A 22,884-nucleotide genomic window follows, 5' to 3' on the forward strand; every position below is an offset into this window, starting at 1 on the left:
AAGGACTCTATTCCTGGAGGAAATAACTTAGAGCATTGACCACAGAAAGAAGGCTGAGCATAGGGCACTAATTATGTTACTAGCAAAGAAAGTAGGATAATGGGGGCTTAAAATGTAACATGTTGATTGTGAAGGTAGAATTCTAACTTAATATTTAAGCATTGAAAGACAAAAGATAACTGTGACTAGTTGAGAACTCACTTTTACATTTTACACACTGGAGCAAAAATGATGCTCGTGTGCCTGCCACAGCGGGCGACCTCTGCATCCTGGTGCCTGCAAGGGGGTGGGCCCATCTGTCAATGCCCCCGATCCCCCAGGCAGGTAACAAGAGTCCCTTCACCAAGTCTGGTCCCCAAGGGCTCAGCTGGGCAGACTTTCTTTTTTCCTTTAAATATGTTTTTATTGATTTTAGAGAGAGAGGAAGGGGAAGGGGTGAGAGAGAGAGAGAGAGAGAGAAGCATCATTGTGAGAGACATTGATGGGTTGCCTCCTGCATGGCCCCTACCGGGAATCAAGCCCACAACTTGGGCATGTGCCCTGACCTGGAATTGAACCAGTTAACTTTTGATGACCTTTTGGTCCAGTTCACATGGAGAGTGAGCTGGCTCCTCAGAGAACCAAAGTGAAATGTGCACACCGGTAAGGATGTAAACTGGCGAATCAAAGAGAGTTCCTGTGCAGCGGAGGGCACGTCTGAGCTGACACTTCTGTCCTCTGCTGAGCTGGGACAGGACCGAGCTCTCCTGGCAGCCTGGAGACATGGGCTGGCAGAGGCTGTTAGTATGTTGGCGCAGAGCATAGTTCTGGGGAAGAACTCCTGCCCTGTGCACTGTGGGGACCTGCATGTGTCTGAAGAGGGAGGAGAGGTAGGCAGTGACTGACAAATGGGGCAGGAAATCTCCAAGGAGAGAACTGCTGTGAGTGAGTGAAAAGCAGCCGCCAGGTACCGTGAGCAGGATGCAGTAATGGGGAGCGTGGCCTCAAGGGCCAGAATGGGAGCCATGACTTGAATATGTCTCCAGCCCAGCAACCAGAAAGGCACCAGGGAAAGATGGAAAAAGCTATTTTTGTAATGCCTGGGGCATAAGCAGCACTGTTCAGGGACTCCAGAACGAATTGTAATGCAAAGGGCAGCGGGCCATTTTCCCTCTCTGGGCCACAAACTGCCTCCTAGCACAGCCTCCTGGGGGCTCAGGGCAGACACCTGGGGGGCACTTTGCCCAGGGAGCAGCAGGTGAGACCATAACAACCATCAGAGCAGTGCACGCCGTGCCCAGGGGAGCAGTGGCGACCAGCAGAACTGCAAAGCCTGTGAGAGCACCGTGGAGGTTCATGCTAAGCCCAGTGTGTGAAACAGATACACAAAGGAAACCAGGCACAGCAACTCTAATGCAGACCTGTGCCTGGTGGGCAGGGCTGCGTGAGGGACCTAAATGTTTGACAAACCCAGTGGCTCCTTGAATGATGTGAGTATGTAAGCATGCCTGTGTGTGTGTGCATGTTGGCGTGTGTGTGTGGGTGGGGGGGTATGTAAGCATGCCTATGTAAGCTTGTGCACACCTATGTGTGGGTGTGCATGCTTGTGTGTGCATGCTAGTGCCTTTTATTTTTCAGAAGAGAGAGACAAATGGGAGATAGTTGGCATTTTAAGTAGATTTTCCTTAACTTCAGTCTCTTTCCTCCCCATCCACATGTAGGTAAATTTATTCTTCTACAGCACAGAGATGCCCTCAAAACTCTGATGCAGGTGACTGCCCTCAACTTAGCTCCTTCAACTTACCTCCTGCAAGTACTCCCTCCCAAGGATTCAACAGTATTTGTAAAACAGATAACAGCAAAATAAACTGGGTTATATATGACCCAGATATCCCTGTACTGGGTACCAGCCCCTAAAACTGAAAACATTTATTTATAAAGATATATGTACCCTATGTTCATTGTAGCATTATTCATGGTGTCCAAGACATGGATACAACCTAAATGTCATTCAATGAATGACTGGATATAGAAGATGTGGAACATATATACAAGGGAATACTACTCAGGCAAATAAATGAATGAAATATTGCCATTTGCAACAACCTCATGGATCTTAAGAATATTATGCTAAGTGAAATAATTCAGACAGAAAAGGATAAGAACCATACATGTCACTCATACATGGGATATAAAACAGAAAGCAACAAATGAAGAAACAAAACAAAAAAATTCATGGACACAGGCAACAGTATGGTGGTTACCAAAGGGGAAGGATGGGGCACATAGAAGAGGGTAAGGAGGGTGAAGTAGGTAATGGAAGAAGACTAGCATTTGGGTGGTGAACATAGAATGCATTATGCAGACGATGTATTATAGAATTGTACACTTGAAACATATGATGTTATTAACCAATGTCACCCCAATATACTTAATTTTTAAAGAAGAAATTTTTAATAAAGTAAAAAAAAATAAATTGGGAATGGTTAGAGGGGAGACACAATGCGAAGAGTAGCTGTGGGCTGGAGGCCTTGCAAATTTCATGTCAGGCAGACTTTTTGTGGCCTAATAATTTTTTAAAAAGTAATTTGCATAGATATAGCTGTTTCCATAGCAACTGAAATCGTGTTATATTACATCACAGCCCTAATGGAAGCTTTAGCAAAGCTATGTAGACATGCCAAGGGATAAAAGGACTTTTAATAAGACCCTGGTGTTTGAAGGTTCATCAGCAAACTGCAAAGTATTCCTTTCCTTTCAAGAATTGTGTGGCTTATTTAAGCAGTGCTGTGGCTTGCTTTTGGGAGAGTTCTCATCCTGGGATCACATGACTATTTCTTTTCAATCTCATTTTCATCAGGTTCAAGTTAAAAATACCTAGTCATGTCTGGCCAGAGTGGCTCAGTTGGTTGAGCGTCGTCCTGTGCGCCAAAGGTTGCCAGTTCAATTCCCAATCAGGGAACATACCTGGGTTGTGGCTTCGATCCCCGGTTAGGACACATACTGAAGGCAACTGATCAATGTTCCTTTCTCTTTCTTTCCTCCACTCTCCCTCCTTCCCCTCTTCTAAGCATGTTCTTGAGTGAGGATTAAAAAAAATGCCTAGTCATGCTCAATGTGAAGTTTATAAATGACAATAAAACATCACATCTGTGTTTACACACTCCAATAGCCAAGTTAATAGCCAGGGCTGTTTTGCAGAATATTATTAAATTGACAAACTGAAAATCCTAAATGATCCGTGTTCATCGCATAACCACAACTGTGTGTTAAACACAAATTTCTACTTCCTGTTCATTTATTTAACAAGGCATTAGGAAGTCTCCTGAAAGTGGCATGGAAGGTAAAGCAAATTAACACCATCCTGCCTATGAATGTCCTTAACTCATGATGCACCTGTTGGTGTGGATATGTGATCACATGTACCAGTAGGTGCCTTCAGGGACAAGAGCAAAGAGGAAGGCATCTCCGCTCACCTCTGTCTGGGAAAAGTAGCCCGAAGCTGAGGCTCCACTGCCAAAGAAAAGCAACTGTATTTCGTTTCTTCTCTCTCTCCTTTTCACTCTTTTCTTTCATCGCCCTAACCATGCTTGGAACCAATATAAAATTAAACATCTACTCCACCCAGACTATGAAAGCACTTACAAAGCAAAGAACTAGAACAAAACAAAAACTGCTGCAGTTAATATCCAAGACTTCTTTGTATCACTGAACTGCTTTTTGACCTTGGAATCCCTATTTCTCAGCCTTAGATCTCCAAGCACATTACTGCCTCTCACTCAATTGATATGGAAAGAATTTTGAATGAAGAATAAGAGATGGAGGACAATGTTTCCTAATCTTAAAAATCTCAAAACGTAAAAGATGAGGGATGGAAGTCGCCTTTTTACTACTGATACTTATGAATATAAATATGGTTAAATAATAAATATTCACATGCTCACTGACTTATGATGGGGTTACATCTTGATAAACCTATGTTGAAAATAACATAAGTCAAAGATGCACTTAATACCCCTAACCTACGAAACATCAGCTTAGCCTAGCCTACCTTAAACATGCTCCGAACACAATATCCAAAAAATACAGGCAAGCGAGCACACCCTGGAGCACCTGCTGTGTGTTCTCATGATCACGAGTCCTACTGTAGCGGAGGCTCCCTGCTGCCCAGCACCATGGGAGTATCTACCACATATCACTAGCCCAGAAAAGATCAACATTCACAATTCGAAGTATGGTCGCTTATAAATGCATATAGCTTTCACACCATCAAAGAGTCAAAAAATCCTAAGTCGAACCACTGTAATTTGGGGGCCACCCGCATTAGGAAACCACATCAGAGTGCCTGTTCATGTTTGCTCTTAATTAAATAACTGTGAAGATAAGCTTTGGAAACTATAAGGTGTCCCAAAATTCACGCAAGAAGTAATTTTGATAGAAAACACAGGTTTATAATTAAAAATTGTAAATTTTTTATTGATTCATAAAGTATACAGTATAGGGTTATGTATGAAATAGCACATCGGGTAAATGGCCTCCACAGCTTTGCTGGCACATACACAAAGCCATGGTCTTCATTGGTCTTCATCGTCCCTGCTCCTGGGGAATAACTGGTACTTGATAATGCTTATCAAATTGAAGGGATTGAAATCAAAGGGCAACAGATATTAGAATCTGATTCAATAAACCAAGTAAAATTAGGCTTTTATTTATTTATTTTTTGTTGTTGTTGTTAATGCTCACGCAAAATTCAAATCTTGCATGAATTTTGGGACACCCTATATATTTGTGAACAGACAGGTATGCCCCTTGAAAATGGGACTGAGTTCATGAATTAAAATCCACTTTCTCAAAAAAAAAATTCAACATGTATGAAAGCCAAATGATATGTAGGGCAAGTGGCTCCCTTGGATCATGTGTACCATTATTTTAAGTTCTACATGTGTTTGTCCTGGGACTGCTGGATGTGCAGTGCTGAATGTCCTTATGCTCAAGTTTCCATATTTTAAAAACAGTTACATGCTACAGATACCTGTCTCAATAAATCATTTCAGGGAGATTCTTCTTCTGTGAATTCCTTTGGGAGGACACCTAGCTATTGACATACAGCTGCTGTGATGGCAAATATACCATCAGTCATGATGGACAGCCCATTGGAAGAGTGAGTCACTGAGTGAAGACAACAAAGCTGGTTTCTCCCCACCACACTGAGTTTCACCCTCGAAGGAAGAAAGTTATTTTGAACATTTCATCAGGAATAACAAATAAAAACATCTGTTGGAAAGGAAACCAGGTGTTGGACAGGAGATGCAGACATTCTTTAATTCTCCTCTCTCCTCCAGGATCCAGTAGGGATTTCCATGTTTGTGTTCGTTAACACTAGTTAATGTAATTTTTGTGATAATTGTAGAGCAAATAGAGCAAACTCTCAAACATAATTAGGGAAAAGTGTTTTTAATTAACTTGTAACTAGTGAGTCACAAAGTAGAACTACAAATCGGCTATGCATTGTCAGATCTAACGAGTAAAATGCTCTGTGCATTTCCATCAGGCAAATAACAAAACAGAACAAAATGCTCTTGGCAATACTTTTCTTTGAACCTTTACAACATTTTGGCACACTCTGAACTTAATTGTAGGCAAGCACAGGTACACTTCACATCGCCAGCACCCGTGATCATGGAGAGTAAAAATGAAGATGGCCTCAAACAACCTGATGACACCACATTTATGGGTGTCATGATGGAATGGGTGTACTGAGGTTCTGATGAAACCCCAAGAGGACTGTAGGGAAGCTGAGGACTATGATAGTTGCAAGCCCCACCCCAGTGAACTGTACCATCAATAACAGTTGCTTACTGCTGGCTGTCAGTTAGGGGATTGTTGTAGGCAACTTCTGCCACATTTGTTAGAAGTCACTCCACTTTTTATCTCTCATTTAAACAAGCACATTTGAATAAGAGGTCACCTTAAATTCATTCTAAGATGTAAATATGACGAATGAGTCACATTTTTTAGATAATTTAGCAACTATCTGCAACAAATTATTTAGGCATCTCTCAAAAACACATCCATGCCTCCTAACCCCTCACCACTCAGATGCCTACCCTGGTTACTGCTGTCCTGGAGAAAATCGAAAGTGATGTTCTTCAAACAAGCATGGTCATGAGAACTGAAAGAGGGCCTTGATAAAATACAGATTCCAAGGCATTGAGATTCGAGGCCCAGAACTCTGGGATTTGATTAGGGGGAATTGGAAAATCACTCTGTAAGGCAGACAGACTAAGGAAACTGGTTTAGGGAATGTACCAAACAATGGCTGAAACACTGAGCACTTTCCTTTAAATCTGCATTCAGGGTACCCAGCACAATGGCTGATAAAAGGTGGATGTTCATGAATGTTTGTTTATCCCTTCTTGGGACTTAAGAATGCAGAGAACACTTTGATTCTCAGGTTAGGCACGTTGGGGAACAACCTATATATATAAAAGCCTAAGCCACCAAATGACCGAACGGACAACCTAACAACTGGTTGACTGGTTGCTATGATGTGCACTGACCACCAGGGGGGCAAACACTCCATGCAGGAACTTCCCCCTGTTGGTCAGTGAACTCCCACAGTGGGAGCACTGTTCAGCTGACCAACGGGAGCCAGACACCGGGTTCACGACTGGCGCCTCCACAGCAGCACTACCGCTACTGAGTAGTGGCAGGGGCTAAAACTGGCAGTCCGACATCCCCCGAGGGGTCCCGGATTGTGAGAGGGCACAGGCCAGGCTGAGGGATCCTGCTCCAGGCCTCTAGTAAGAATATAAAAGACAGGAAATAATGTGACATATCAGTTCTAGAAACATCCACTGGTGCCCTACTCTCTGGCAGCTGTAGTCAAGAAGGCTTACAAGACTGATGTACACAGTGAACCAGTCTCTGACCAGAATTCTAGTATAAACTAGCATAAACTACAACTCCCTTAAAAATATTTTATATCAAAATGGCTTGCTCATTGGAACACAGGTGCCACAATCTTGGTCATTAATGAGAGAGCCACACCCTAGGGAAGTGTGATCTGTGACTGGAAGGAGGCTGGGTTTCTGATGATGGGACAGAGAGACATTATCACCCTAGAACACTGACCTCCATACTTTATTTATGGAAGAAAGAAACTCACATCTAAGTTAACGCACCATTATTTAGGTCTTTTCATTTCTTTAAAATTGAACTTCAATCCCATCACTTTCTAATCTCCTTAGCCAGCTTCATTTGTTGTCATAGCAGTTGGCATTCCTTGAAATTATAGATTTATTGTCAATCTTGTCCACTGCACACAACCTCCAGGAAGGCAGGTCTCTGAGTTTTAAACATGAAACATTCCACAATGGTTCTGCTAATGGATATTGAAATTACACTTCATGTCTTCATATAGTTCACTTCTTTTTATATAAGTTAATTGTAATCCAAGACCCCTCCCAACTGTGCCCTTTCTTTCTCACTTTATCCATCTGGCTCCTGGGAGCACAGGCACCACCACATTGGCAATTAGGAAGAGGTTTCTAGGAGTGGTCTACAGCTAGAAGGTACCTGAGTATTCAACTCCTATATTCTAAGCACCTCAAACTCGCTGCCACATAGTAGACACTCAACTAATATTTGTTTAATGAATGAATGGGTTAGACACACAGCCTAGAGCTGTTTCAATCTCTAGGATTAAGAGTGGGGGTGGCCGTAGCCGGTTTGGCTCAGTAGATAGAGCGTTGGCCTTCAGACTGAAGGGTCCTAGGTTCTATTCTAGCCTAGGGCACATGCCTGGGTTGTGGGCTTGATCCCCAGTAGGGGGCGTGCAGGAGGCAGCCAATCAATGATTCTCTCTCATCATTGATGTTTCTATCTCTCTCTCCCTCTCACTTCCTCTCTGAAATCAATAAAGAAATATAATTTTAAAAAAAGAGTGGGGGTGGACAGGAAGTTAATGGTTTGAATTTCTTAATTTGATTAGACTTGGCCTGGTTGGGGAGAAAATTAGGAATCAGATCTAGTGCTGAGGATTGTTGGTTTTTGCCCTCTGTATTTGGCATAACTGGGCTATCTGCTATAAAGAGATAACCCCAACACAGACATCTCCATAAAGAATGTGTGAAATGCATAGCTGATTACAAGATGAATAGGGGCCAAGAAGCAGACCAAACACAAACAATTCTTTTTCCCCCTCCAGGGATCCATTAGAATTAACAGCACTTGGCTGCTGGGGAATGATTCTTCCCCAGGCCTGCTGTTTCCTCCTGTGAATGAAGCATAATTAATGTAACACAGGCTTCTCCCACCCCTTCCCTCATTCTTCCCCTGGGAGATAGAGGGATTTACCCAAGTCATTTGTGGGCATGCATGGCTTGGCTCAACTCTGTCTTTGCTCCTCGTGGGAATGAGTAGCCCCCAGGAACACCAGTTCTCCTGATATCCATGGGATGTGTCCTGGGGGTTGCCCTGACCCAACTGCCGCCTGGGCATTGGTGAATATCTCTGCCTAATTCTTGGCAAACAGGCCTAGAAACTGGCCTCCAACAGTATTAGTAATTACTGGAACGGGTTAATAATGTGGCTTCTTTCTACCTTCATTTTGTTCAGAACTAGCCTATGGAAGAGAGGGTGCAATAGAGGGTTCTATAAACTATGGCCTGGGGGCCAGCCATCTGCTTTTATACAAAAAGGTTTATTGAAACATAGCCATGCACATTTGTCTACATATTATCTACTACTGTTTTCACCCAATATCAATAGAACTGAATTGTAACAGAGACCCTATGGCCAGCAAGCTAAAATAGTTACCATCTGACTCAAGCCAGAAAAATTTGCCAACTCCCGATCTGGAATCCTGAGGGGTGTTAGAAATGCGTGATGCCACTAGACCAATGTTTCCAGGTAGGAGAGCAAAGGGACAGTGAAGGGCAGGCAGGACTGCATTCCAGCAAACTGCTATCCCTACATACATTCAAAAGCAGAGTGTCTACCTGAGGAAGAGGGTTCAACAGGTAGAAACTCAACTGAGCCTTCTGGAAAACTACAGGGGACTAGTGGAGGGAAACGAGCCATAGAAACACATCCCATCACAATAGTGAAGAGGGGGGACTGGAAGATGAGGACCTCGGGGCCTGAGCACGAACAAGCACAGGTTTCTGTAACACCAAGAGCAGCCTCAGTTCTGGACTGTTGAGGTGATTCTGCAGCCTTTGAAGGGACAGGTGATCTCATGACTTCACAATACAAAGCAGAGAAATAGCTGTTGTAACATAGGATGGAGGGATGCCTATTAACAGGCAATAGTGGAAATCATGTCACACACTCCCTGCAGCAAAGAGGGTGCGAGCCTCTAAATGTTGCAAGATGACAACAATGTTTGTAATTCCATTTTCCTAAAGAATAGACAATATGTATGGATGGACTCATTTTTTCTGTACCCGGTGAATGCCTAATACCAAAAGGCATACCTATTTGCTGGGACTCTTTCTCCGGGTTCAGTTAAGTTCACAGATTGTAGACTCTGGAAGCCAGGCACCATCAGACCGGCCTCACCTGAGTGACTAAATCCAAGGAGATCTCCATTTACTCATCTTCCCGCTGATACTGTGGATGACAGAATAATGGGCCTCCAAATGTGTCCCCATCCCAATCTCCAGAACCTGTCAGTATGTTACCTTATAGAGCAAAAGGGCCTGTGAAGATGTAATGTAAGGATGGCGAGATGGAGAGAGTATCCTGGAGATTATTCCAGATTTTCCAGGTGGGCCCGATCTAATTCCATGGCTCCTTAAAAGCAGAGAACCCTTCCTTGCAGCAGCAGTCCAAGGGAAATGTGACCATGGAAGATTCATCAGAGACGCAATGTTGCTGGCTAGGAAGACAGTGGAAGTGGGTCACTAGTCAAGAAACGTGGGCAGCCTCTAGAAGCTGAAAAAGGCAAGGACTGTCTCCTAAAGTCCCCAGAAAGGAACACAGCTCTGTTGGCATTTTGATTTTAGCCCAGTGAGACTTGTGTTGGACCTCTAACTTCCAAAACTGGGAAAAAATAAATTTGCATTTTTTAAGCTGCTAAATGTGTGGCAATTTGGTGTAGCAGCAATAGGTAACCAATGCAGACATAGCTGAGTGGCTGCCATGGCCTCAGCTAGAACTGGTCTCTGGGTATATCTGTGTCTAGGGTAACTGCTCTTGGGGTTTGGAATGGCTCCTTTTCTGAAGGTGATGGTCATGGGCCAGGGTTCCTGAACACCCTTGAACAGTGAGTTAAGTGGGAGTTGACTCTGAAATAATGCAGCTTTTGAGGTCCTGAAAGTATGGCACCAACTCCAGTGTGAGGCAGCCCCATTTTTGAAAGAAATCACACCTCAAAGAGGCACAGAGAATCCTTCTGGTAAAGACTGTGCAGAATAAAATAGTCGGAAAAATGGTTTTTTAACTTAAAAATTGTGGACTTTGAACTTAAACACAATGGCGAAGAGATATTGATTTTTAGACTTTAATTCCTTTGAACTTTAATGTCTTTGAGCTTCAACATAAAAGTGGATTTGGACTTTGATTTTTAATTCCTCCTTGGAAATTTGATATTTGGTGGGGTTTGCATTAAAATTCAAAGCATTGCCCTAACCGGTTTGGCTCAGTGGATAGAGCGTCGGCCTATCCCCAGCAGGAGGTGTGCAGCGATTCCCTGATCGATGTTTCTCTCTCATCGATGTTTCTGACTCTCTATCCCTCTCCCTTCCAAAAAAAAAAAATAAAAATTAAAAATAAAATAAAATAAAATTCAGAGCATCTCTACATTGCTGGTGTTTCATTACTGGTTGTCTCTAGTCATTTGTATCTTTATCATGCTGTTTAAACTTATTGCAGAACCTCTGATATGCTATGTTGGACATTTGGGATAAGAAATATATTTGGGTTTTAAATTTTAAATCTTGGGAGCACATTGACCCTGGACTTGATTTAAATAATGTGCTACTTTGACCCACTTCAGCACCTCTTGGTATAATAAGTAACATGCCCACCAGGACTCCAGGTCATCACCAAAAGGCCCCAGGAAGATGAAGAAAAGGCTATCTTGACAAAATGCTGAGCTCTTGCTTTGGAGAAGTGAGCCAGGCCTTTGGGCAATCGTAGCAAATAGGATAAGAGGGGAAAAACAGACCGCAAGATGTTAGTGGGGAAATGCTTCTCTGTTCCAGCGTCTCCTTCCATGGAAGATATTTAATTAACATTACACCCAGGACTCCATTTGAAATAGTAAGCCTATACTTGGCTAACAGACCTAAAACAATGCCTCCAAAGGGGCTTCTATCAGCAACAGAGGTAGTATGTAGTACTATTTACACTTTGTCTTATCAAACTGTTCAAAATTCATGCAGGGAATATACTCTTTATTAGGGACATAATGGAATAAAGAAGACAATGGAAGGAATAATTCAGCAGATGAGAAATTTCATCACATTTCTGCACGATATAAAAACAGAGGGAGGTGAGCTGGCAGGTAAACTGAGAGGAGGCCAATACGGCTCAATATGCAGAGAGGAGCCTCTGTCCTGATGACCCAATAAGGGCTGGCTGTCCTGGTGGACAGGAAAGACTCATGCTCAGGGAAGACGGCCATGAGTATGTAAAAATGAGAAGGGAGGCTATGGAAGGGTGACTGACTGAAGCAAACAATGGCCCACCTTCTCATTCTCTCCTCCTACCTAGGTGGCAAGAACATCTAGCTGCCAGTAAGTTACTGACTCCTCCCTCCAGGCCACACAAATAAACAACTCAGAAGAATATTTCCAAAGAGGTTGAATGCACTGGGAGAGAAGTAAAAAGCTACGTGGACATCTGAGCATTAGAGAAAAGTCTTCCTCATTCGGATACTTCAAGGACTCCCCAGCACACAAGCTCGCCTACCTGTTCACCTGGAGTTGAGCTCACAGTTAACAAACTTCACCAATGTGCACAAAGCTCAAACCCGCTATTTCTCTTGTCTTAAAAATGAGGAGAGAACTGAGGGTCTCTACACCTTGAAAAGAAACCTGCAAAAATGAGAAAGACTCCTATGAAGCCAAATAGAAAAAAATGACACCAGAGAAAAGTGAGATGATTCATGATAAAGAGAAAAACAAACCTCAGTTCTAAATAACATCCTTAGAGAAATTCAAGAATAGTTTATATTCACAAAATAAGAACAGAGGTTATTAAAAATAGCATAGCACTTTAGAAGTACAGAAATAATGATGATGATATCTCCCTAGATTCCTCCCAAAGTCCCTCATAGATAAATTGAGGAAAATGTTGGGTACTTGAAAAATCTCTCAGAATGTATGATAAAAGGCAAAGGGCTCCAAATTATATAAGAAAATTTAATAGAGGAAAAATTCATGAGGTTCAAAATCTAACAAACAATAATTCCAGAGAGCACACAAAAAATGGACAAATTTTTAACAAAATAACAAGACAATTTTCTGACACTGAAGGCCATGACTCTTTAAGTTGGAAGTATCTGATACCAATGACCTTTTTAAAAGGCATAAACCTAGGTATATCATCACAGGCTTTTTATAGTATCAAGATTAAAATTAAATTATATAAAATATTCATTAGAAAATAAATATCTATCCACCCATATCCAATATCAGTCATGTATGAAGATGCAATACAGACATTTTCACAATTTCATCTTCTAAGCACCTTTTTAAAGAAACTCATAAGAGAGTAAACCAAGAAAGAGGAGGGTATGGAATCTAAGAGACAGAAGTTCCAAACCAGGAGAGCTGTGCAGCAAGTCTAGAGAGCAATCAGCCAAATCTGCCCCAAACAGAGGATTCTGGTAGTGAGAATCTTTGGAATTGATGATGATTGAAATCATGGACAAAGTTGAGTTGAAAGGCATCATAGTTGGTGGAGGATCCACTCAGATATGATGCTAGAAATGTACTCCTTTGTCAAGCATCACACGGGATCCATGGTGGTCGGGGGAAATGTGACTGTTGGGTCCCACATGGATCTGCCCTTCTACCATAATGCAAAGGCTTGTCTCTGGCTTTCAAGCCCTTGAATTAAGCTACAGAAAATCTTGGAAGATTGACAATTGTCACAGAAGAGATGGCAAATGCAGTAAACCATAACAATATAAAGGTCAAGTATGATGACAGAGGTTGTGAATATGAAGGGTGAAAACATAGGAGAACTAACACCCTTATCTTACAAAATAAGTGATAAGAGATAAAGTCTGAGTTAGATGAAAAAACTGGAGACTTACCTTTAAAGTTACTGATTAAATTTGCAAAAGGACCAAAGATAATGATCCCACCATTTTGGTAAGAAGAAATAGAAGACATGAATGATGAAAATGAAAAAAAATTCTCCTCTATCATAATAGAAAATCAATATGAAAAGCCCATGATAATTGATTTAAATTAGAGTAAAATAAACATATTATTTAAATACATAAAATAACCATGAAAAAAAAACCACAAAGGAAAACAAAACAAAAGCTAAGGCCAAATGCCTGTGAGGAATCTGGGAGGACAGATGAGGCAGGGGACTGCTATTTTCACTATAAGCATTTTCATACTATTTTATTTTTGGACCATATATGTCTATTACTTTGATTGAAAAAAGTAAAAGAAGGCAATGTATCTAATTATCACCTTTGCTGCTTCCATTCCTTCACAAGTAGTTGCTTTAAGAAGATGAATTAAGAAATCAGACCAATAGGGACCCATTTATTTTAAACACAGTGATACTATTAAACCATCATGGTTTTACATTTATTTGCATTGCTTTAGTTCCATGACCAGTAAATGTGTTTGCTCACTACTGGGAAAAGGAGAATGCACAGTCTGGATTTAGGTCTGTATTTGTTGCCTAGAGCTGCCATAACTAAGTACCACGGACTGAATGACTTAAACAACAGGAACTTGACTGTCTCACAGTTCTGGAGGCTACAAGTCCAAAATCAAGATGTCACCAGGATTGGTTTCTTTTGAGGGCTGTGAGGAGAATCTGTTCCATGCATCTCTCTGAGCTTCTGATGATTTTCGGGCTATCTTTGGTGTTCCTTGCCATGTAGAAGCATCACCTTGATCTCTGCCTTCATCTCCACATGGCATTATCCCTGTACGTATCTGTGTTAAAAATTTCCCCTTTCCATAAGGACACCAGCCTTATCTGATTAAGGGTTCACTCTCCTCTAGTATGCTAACATAACTCATTACATCTGAGTCACATTTTGAGGGACTATGGGTTAGCACTTCAACCTATGAATTTTGGGGGAACATAGTTCAACTTATAGCAGAACCCTTTGGAGACTAAACAACTAACCTAAAACTACTAAGTGAAGTAGGTAAAGTGAGCTCTGGCTCCTTAATTAAAGGAAAGACTATTTGGGTCTGCGAAGCATAAGATCAAAGAATACACTCCATTCTTGACGAAGTAGAAATCATACGGACTCTTGCTTTCAACTAAAATAAAACTTATTTATTAAGTTTTATGGTTCAATAAAACCCGTTTTATTATGATTTGTAAAGCACTCTGAAATCTTTAGTTGGGCATTTCAAAATTTAGGTTGATTATTTCCATATTTACAGAGAGAAAAATTATATTAGTCAAGCCCAAAGGACATGCAGCATTTCTAATCAAAGTTTATTTGCTTTGGCGCATTTCAAGTAATGGCTAGCATATAATGGCTTCAACTGGATTCTAATAAAATTCTGATCATCATCTCACAGCAATTATGGCATAGGAAGAAAGTTATTTATTGCAAGGCCTAACGGGCACTATCTATTCTACTGTGAACAGATTCGGCAGTGCAAACAGGCAGCTGTTTTTTAAAGCATGCATGTTTGCGTTGAATGTAAATGTATGTAAATACTTCAATTTTAATATTTTATTATTGTTCAAACAGTTTGCCAAAGAATACTCAGTAAATAATTTAAAGCTATGCAATATCATTCCTTTCTTTTATTGCTTATAATTTGGTACTCTAGATTCCTCTGTATATAGAACCTAGATCTAATCTAAAATCTGGTTTATAAACATGCTTAATTAAAAAAAAACACTAAAATTGTTCTTTTGAATGTTTGTTTACAAAATACCCTAGTTTGTAAATATCCAGAAAGGTATTCAAAGCTCATTATCCCCCTATAATGTTTTCAGCACATTTGTTTTCATGCACTTGCTAATACACAGTGTGTCCTAATGGGGCTCCTGTAATGTCCTCAGTACTTACTCCTTGCTGAACTCTGTATTAGTTCCACTGGAGAATTACGAAGGAAGTGATATTTGTTACTTTTAAACTATTGCTTTCTAAATTTTTTGCATACATATACAGCCTAATTCCCAAAAGGATTTGGGGAAGGGGGGCGGCTTATGACCACAGAAATGAAAAAATGAAGAAAGCCTCTTCACTCTTATGCTCTGCTCCTCCCTCCAGAGCCATCAACCCCCTTGCTGCTCATTTAGTTAAGTTTCCAAAATGTGAACATGTTTGGAAGTCAGGGACTTCCCTTTTAATATCCAGCTGCCAGGAACATACGGTTCGACAATTCAGAACAGGGCACACCCATCACAGTGGGCACGGGTGTTAGTTATCAGCATGCCTGTGTGGGTGTGGTCAGCTAACGCCAACCCTGCACATGCAAAAGTCTAAAGCTTAGCACATACCTGACCCTGTAGAAATGCAAAAGCATTTGAGAAAAGACAACTAAGGATGACTTTGAGGTTAAACTGGCTTGTCTGTACTAAAACACCGGATTCCCCCAGCTCTGTGGGAGTCCACTGATTCCAAGCTCTCATAGCTCACTTTGGCAGATGACCACGGGCTGGTGCAGAAGACGAACATGACTCTCTAAGGCCCTCTGAGGTGCATTCATCTGCCTCATTTTACCTTTTGCATCAGGCAGTGGAGTCAGCTTTGGCTAGATGTGCATCACTGACGCTGTGTCTAAGCAGAAGTCAGCAGAGCCCTGCGGTTTCCAGGAGCCCTCAGATTTCTGCCAGTGCAGATATTTTTGAAGGCTTTGTCATTACTTTGTTACTTAAAGCGATTTGTCTCACACTGGACTGTTCTTATAGATGCTCATTTCTGATTTCCATTTCTAGAGTGGTAGAGCTTGACCAAAGTGCTTGTTGTTTTCCAATAGGATCCATCATGGCAAAGAGACATGACAATAATCTTTAAGGGTGTAGGTACATTTTAAGAAAAGATGCTGATGCTGCGAGTCTTGAACCAAGATTGAACAAATATTTTTAACTCCGGCTTGAGTACTGCACTTCCTTAAATAGACAAATTCACACAGACTTCATCAGCATAGCTACAAGAACATTTTAGAGCCAAGTCAGAGGTCAGTGGAATCCTAGATAATTAAAACATCCACTTTTGAGAGCCAACCTTGCAAACCACTGGCAAAATACTTGCTTGAATGGGAAAGTTTGATGAACCCAAATATCACCCAGAACAGCCATGTGTATAATCAAGAAGAGCAATCTAAAATCCCATGTTGAGGACACCAATGTTGTTAGCACTCCAACAAGTAAAACTGCACGCTTTAAAAGTGAGGGATGATAGAAAATGGCTGATGCTTACTGTGTCCATATGTATCCCAAGAAAGGTATGTGCAAAATGCTTTACATGTTCTCATTAATCAATCCTGATGGCTCTAAGAGATGGCTTTGACAATTTTCTCTATTTTACAAAACTCAAAAGTTCTACGTTTATGGAAAGGCTTTCTCTCATGTTCACAATTGAAAAGTTCCTTAATATTTAATACCATATAACCTTGGGACTTTGTAGGCATAAATATTTTATAACTGAAATGAACTGTTAAATATGATAAGTTCTCTGTTGTTAACCACAGTATAAACCAGAATATATACCTTCTTAGCAATAACTCAGATACCAGGCTCTTTAATCATCATTGTTTTTTCAAACTATAAGAGAACATTTATTTACAAAATCAGAGGTAGAAGAAGTAATTCATAGAAGAAATGGGCTTAGGAAACAAGTTATAGAGGTAAAGGAAGGGCCCTTGGAGCTTGAGTGAGGAATGCAATGGTCCCTTTAATCATTATTAATGCCATTCTAATGATGACCTGTGGGTACTAAGTCAAATGACAAAGACTGAAATATGGCCACAGAATTTTAGTGAGGGTTATGTTTATGGGATTATAATTATTGAATTGATCAATCTCCGAGTGTTACATTGAATATGCTCTTAGTCACTTGACTCGTCATTTGCAAACACCTACTTGAACTGCCTATGGCTGTTAGCCTCCGGAGAGGTCAGGACTCTCCACATTTGCTATTATGCTGGGGAACGGAAATTGATCTTGAGAGACAGTCATGCTGTTAATAAGGATTCTAACCTGTGACCAGCTCCCGGATCTCCAGGTCGGTGGTCTTTCGGAGTAGCCTCACCAGCGCTGGGATGCCACCACAGTTTTTCAGAGCAATCTTGTTGTCATCGTTGGCCTTCCCATACACCAAGTTTCTCAAGGCTCCGCAGGCACTACGGTGGACTTCTGTCATCCGATGATCCAACAGATCCACCAGAAGCTGGATGCCTCCTTGTCTCCGTATCTGCAAGAGCAAAGGACACACCTTGTGCCTTAGAGAGGACGCTTTCGGTTCTTCAATCAAAATGTTTTTTTCGTGTGAAGTAGCTCCTACAATTAATTGCACTGAACTGAATTAAGGCACAGAAACAAAAAAGAAAAAAAAATGTGTGTTCTCATTAGATTTTATTGCATTTACTTGCTTTAACATCCTACTGATAAACATTCAAATGCATTTCCTTTCAAGCTATGGAATTTTGGAAAGGAGATTTTAACTTTCTAATGGATTTCAGACCCATCTATCTGTAAAAATATGCCCACAACACATGGCATGAAGCAGATAGAGGACCAAAAGAATCCTTCTCACTCCTAAGACTGACCACATTTTTTTTAATTAAAAAATATATTTTATTGATTTTTTTACAGAGAGGAAGGGAGAGAGATAGAGAGTCAGAAACATCAATGAGAGAGAAACATCGATCAGCTGCCTCCTGCACACCTCCTACTGGGAATGTGCCCACAACCAAGGTACATGCCCTTGACCGGAATCGAACCTGGGACCCTTCAGTCCGCAGGCAGACGTTCTATCCACTGAGCCAAACCGGCCAGAGCAAGACTGACCACATTTAACCACTGTCTTAAAGGGCTGCAGAACTGATGTACAAAATGTTAAAATTATGCTTAATAGGGAAATGCTCCCAATATTTCAAAGGATCCAGAAGCTAAATGAGAAACCAGAAGATTTAATACAAGGATTTTCATCTGACAAGACCTAGAAAATAAAGTCACTCGCCATGAGAGCTAGTCAGAACACTAAGACCTAGGTATGTTATGCTTAACTTAGGTATTTGATTAATAGCAACAACAAAATCAATTTTGGTGTTCTTTTTACCCAAAGAAAATTTTGATGTTTTGATAAAAACATACATTGCAATATGTTTCTAGATGGTGTTACCCTTTAATTTTTTAGACCAATTTAAAAATTTAAAGCAAAAAACTGGCTAGTTAACATACAGACTATTTTGTACAAAGCTGTACTTATATATTTCTGCATTTATATGAAAAAAATAATACAATCCATTCAGTAATATTGTTTTCTTTCTTTAACTTCAATATCCCTCAGAAACTGAAGAATTATAATTTGGTATGATAGCGTATAATATGGCACCTTCCCTACTTAGTTTTCTTATTATAGAAAACCCATTCATCCCGCATATGTGCTGGGGCACGTGGCTCAATGACCCAAATCTTTCAAAGATGCTCAAATCCCACTGTCTCTATGAAGCTACTCCAACCACAGTATTTAACACTGCAATCTGAACCCTGCCCCCCACCCCAATCCAGCATTCTTGTTTTAATTTAACCTGTTATAGAATTCTTTATAGCACTTGTCATGTTCTAACTTCATTGTTATGGTTATTGTTATTGTCTGTCTTCTGCTAGAAGTATGTTCTTGGAGAGCAAGTTTCTGTTTCATAAACTCTATGCCTATTCTAAGTGCAAGGCCGGGCACAGAGTAGATTTTCAATAAATAATGAATTAGGAGGGAGAGTATATTACTTGTTACAGTAGTGTTTCTCAGATTAGCTAACACTCAGCTTTTCAAAACCCAGTAATATCCCTCTTCAAAAGAAACAAAAGACCAGACCCTCTGTGGCCAGGTCAGAATATCTCTGGGAGCTATAGCAGACCTTCCCACACCAGCTTACAAATGAAATGATATAAGATGGGCCAGCTGATGATTCAGAATGTGCCTGTAGGAATTCTTTTCATCCATCAATAAAATAAAAACACAAAAAAGTTGTAATACTTAGAACTCACAGACTCCACATCTATGGAAAGCATGAATGTGTTTACTTCCTGTAAGAACAGAACAAGGAAAGGAAGAGGGAGGACCTGGTTGTCAAGGGAATTAATTTCCCTGAGGTGCCTGCACAGTCTATGGTGGTGACAGCACCCAGGGAAGGTGACTAAAGGGTTATTGGGTTAATTTTAAACAGAGAGAAAGGATCGGAAAACAACTTTTTCCCAATTTATAGTTTTACCAAGGACCTGTTTGGCACCTATCCAAGGGAGATGAAAGTTTTTACCACTGTATACATGTGTCTTTGACATACAGCTGGGAAATAACATCAACTTTATTATAATATCTCAGGAGGGATATTCCAGTTTTATGAAAAAGTTAAACTATGAATGTCATTTTCTCTATGTGTGTATTTGCATGTGTGTGCTTTACTTAAACATTCCCTGGGTTTAGCTATCTTAATAATGATGAAACCATGAAAAAGAGGTAATAAAGCCATTCTCACAGTTAACCAATTGGTTATATATTGAAAGCAGATGGTATAGTAAATCTATTTTATCTATAGATTAGCTATATTATTTATTATAGTTAATATTCTTAACTTATGATAATATATTCTCATTAATACAACATAATGAATCAAGCTATTAAAATATTATTGCAAAGCACTAAAGGGAAAATGAATTCAAAACAAATGCAGTATCAATTCTTAACGGCATAATGAGAACACAATGTATTCAGTGTGACCCTAATTAATGCCATATATCCAAATTTATAGCAAAATCTTAAATTCTATTTTAATCTACTTAGAGAAACACAAATAAGACAATAAACTTTTCTTTCTGCTGTTTTTATGGGGGGGGGGTGGTCACCAGATCATCAATATTAAAAACTTTTGTTTTCCTGGGGTTAAATTTATCTAAGAATGTGGTAATCCTCCTTTAGTTTTTCTGAGGCCAAACAGTAGTCAGAGCTGATATTTAAACATTCACTGGATGTGAAATGTGATGGTTGGGTCCTAGCTTCTTCCTCCTTCTCCCGCCACCTCCCCTCTCCCAGCAGGACCAGAGGGAAGCCATGAGGCAGACTTCTAATTCTCTTACAGGGTCTTTATACTTACAGGGACTCTGGGTGGCTGTGGAGGGGTCTGATGCTGCACTCCGCATTTCCCCTCTTCTTTTCTCCTGGATCCTCCCTCCCTTTGACTTTTCCTCACACTTATTCTTCTAATTTCCTCTTATATCCAACCTTAAACCCTTATAAGACGCTAAACCTATTTTAAACATTAATGAGGTACAGCTTCTCTTTGAAAAACTATCAGGGAAAATTCTATTCTTTGAAAGGCCACCTTTATTCCCTCTCCCACTAAATGGCAAGCAATCTCCACCCCATTTATCCTTCCCATTGATCACTCCCCATACAGCAGGCGAGCTCTTGTTTTAGCCAGTTTGCTCTCTTCCCTTACACCCTTAAGTATCATCATGCACAATTCTTCAAATCAAATCTTAAATAATTCTAGGTTTAATATAAGTAAAACAAATCAATAAAATGCTATATATCTAATATATGTAAAACATAACAAAATAAAATGCACGTGATAGTAAATTAATAAATATTTATCAATGAATGGAAAAATGGTGCAGTTGTTTTTCACCTGTTAGTGTCCTTCAATCTGACTCTCCTTTTTACTCTCTTTAAATAGACCTAATTTTTTAGATCAGTTTTACGTTCACAGTGTAATTGAGCAAAAAGTACAGTTCTTAAACATGTACTCACGCATGCACAGGCTCCCCATTATCAAGGTCCCCCACCAGAGCCGTACATTTGTTCTAACTGAAGAACCTGCACTGACACATTATCACCCAAGTCCATAATCTAAATTAGGGTTCACTCTTGGTGTTGCACATTCTAGGGGTCTTGAAAAATGTTTAATCTCATGTATTCATCATTATAGTATCATACAGAATAATTTCACAATCCTAAATGCTCTGTGCTCTGCCTGTTCACCCCTCCCACCCTTCTCCCTAACCTTTGGAAAACACTGATCTTTTTATTGCCTCTATGGTTTTGCCTTTTCCAGAATGTCATATGGTTGAACTCATAAAGTATCATAAAGTATGTAGCCTTTACAGATTGGCTTCTTTCACCTAGTGGTATGCATTTAATGTTTTGATAGATAGCTCATTTCTTTTTAGTACTGAGTTATATAGTAGTGAATTATATTCACTATCTGGATATAGCAGTTTATTGATCTTTTCTTTTATTTAATCCTCACTCAAGGATACTTTTCCATTGATTTTTAGAGAGAGTAGAAGAGAGAAGGAAAGACAGAGTTAAGAAACATTAATGTGAGAGAAACACATCAACTGGTTGCCTCCCACATACACCCTGGGAAGGGCCCAGGCTGGAGAGGAGCCTGCAACAGAGGTACGTGCCCTTGACCAGAATCAAAACTGGGACCCTTTGGTCCACAGGCCCATGCTCTACCCACTGAGAAAACTGGCTAGGGCTAGCACAGTTTATTTATCCATTCACTGATTAAAAAACATCTTGGTTGCTTCCAAGTTTGGGCAATTATGAATAAAGCTGCTATAAACATCCCTTTGCATGTATTTGTGTAGACCAAAGTTTTCAACTTCTCTGAGTAGAGACCAAGGAGCACGATTGCTGGATTGTGCAGTAAGGGTATGTATAGTTTTGTAAGAAACTGCCAAACTGCTTTCCAAAGTGGCTGTATCATTTTGCATTCCAAGCAGCAATGCATGAGAGTCATTGTTACTCCACTTCCTCGCCAGCATTTGGTTTTGTCAGTGTTCGGGGTTTTGGCCATTCTGGTAGGTTGAAGTGATAGCGCATTGCGTTTTCTTCTTTTTTTAAGACTGTGTGACTCAGGTTTATTTACATTAATAGAAATGATTGGATAAAAACAATGTTAAGGTCCACATAGGGAGGTGTAGCTTGAATTGGATTTGAAATGAACAAATTTTATATCTGCTACTTCCTTGAACTTAATAGGCTCAGGGAATGATAAGAAAGAGCTCTTCATACATAACCTGAGTAGACAGTTTTAAATTCATTTACTATATGATTCTCTGATAAATGGTCCACTTTAGTAAATTGTTCCTATATCAATAGCTTTCATTTTTCTACTTAGCTATGACCTTCAGGGATCTAGACAGAGAGAGAAAGATGGGGGCTGATGGATCCCATACCCAGGAAAAAATTTAAAAATGGATTAACAAATCAAACAAAGCAAAACTCTGCTCTCCTGCCTCTCCTCCCTAGTGTTTACCGAGAGGGTGTTCTTAAACCTGATGCAGTCTCTTGGGGAAAAGGCTGGGATGTGTGTGCACAGAATCACTGAAGCTCACCCAGTTTGTGTTGAGGGAGAATGAAATCGGCTTCCACACCTTTGCCATGCAAACCACTGCTTTAAAGTATTTTTATAATTTAAACTTTAGAACTAAATGTATCTAAAAATCATTCAAGAGTAGGATGCAATGCTTCTTTCCCTTATCCCTTCATTAGAAGCCAGA

General features: G+C 40.3%; 1 protein-coding gene across 1 annotated transcript in view; it reads right to left on the reverse strand.

Moving 5' to 3' along the window:
* Window positions 1–22,884, reverse strand: part of CTNND2 (catenin (cadherin-associated protein), delta 2) — a 642,889-nt gene that overhangs the window by 173,077 nt on the left and 446,928 nt on the right. Inside the window, exon 10 of the mRNA XM_005871061.2 lies at window positions 17,356–17,569. Coding sequence (XP_005871123.1) covers window positions 17,356–17,569 — 214 coding nt within the window. The remainder of the gene's footprint in view (window positions 1–17,355; window positions 17,570–22,884) is intronic.

Source organism: Myotis brandtii, unplaced genomic scaffold (genome assembly GCF_000412655.1).
Source record: "Myotis brandtii unplaced genomic scaffold, ASM41265v1 scaffold328, whole genome shotgun sequence".
Classification (NCBI taxonomy): Eukaryota; Metazoa; Chordata; class Mammalia; order Chiroptera; family Vespertilionidae; genus Myotis; species Myotis brandtii.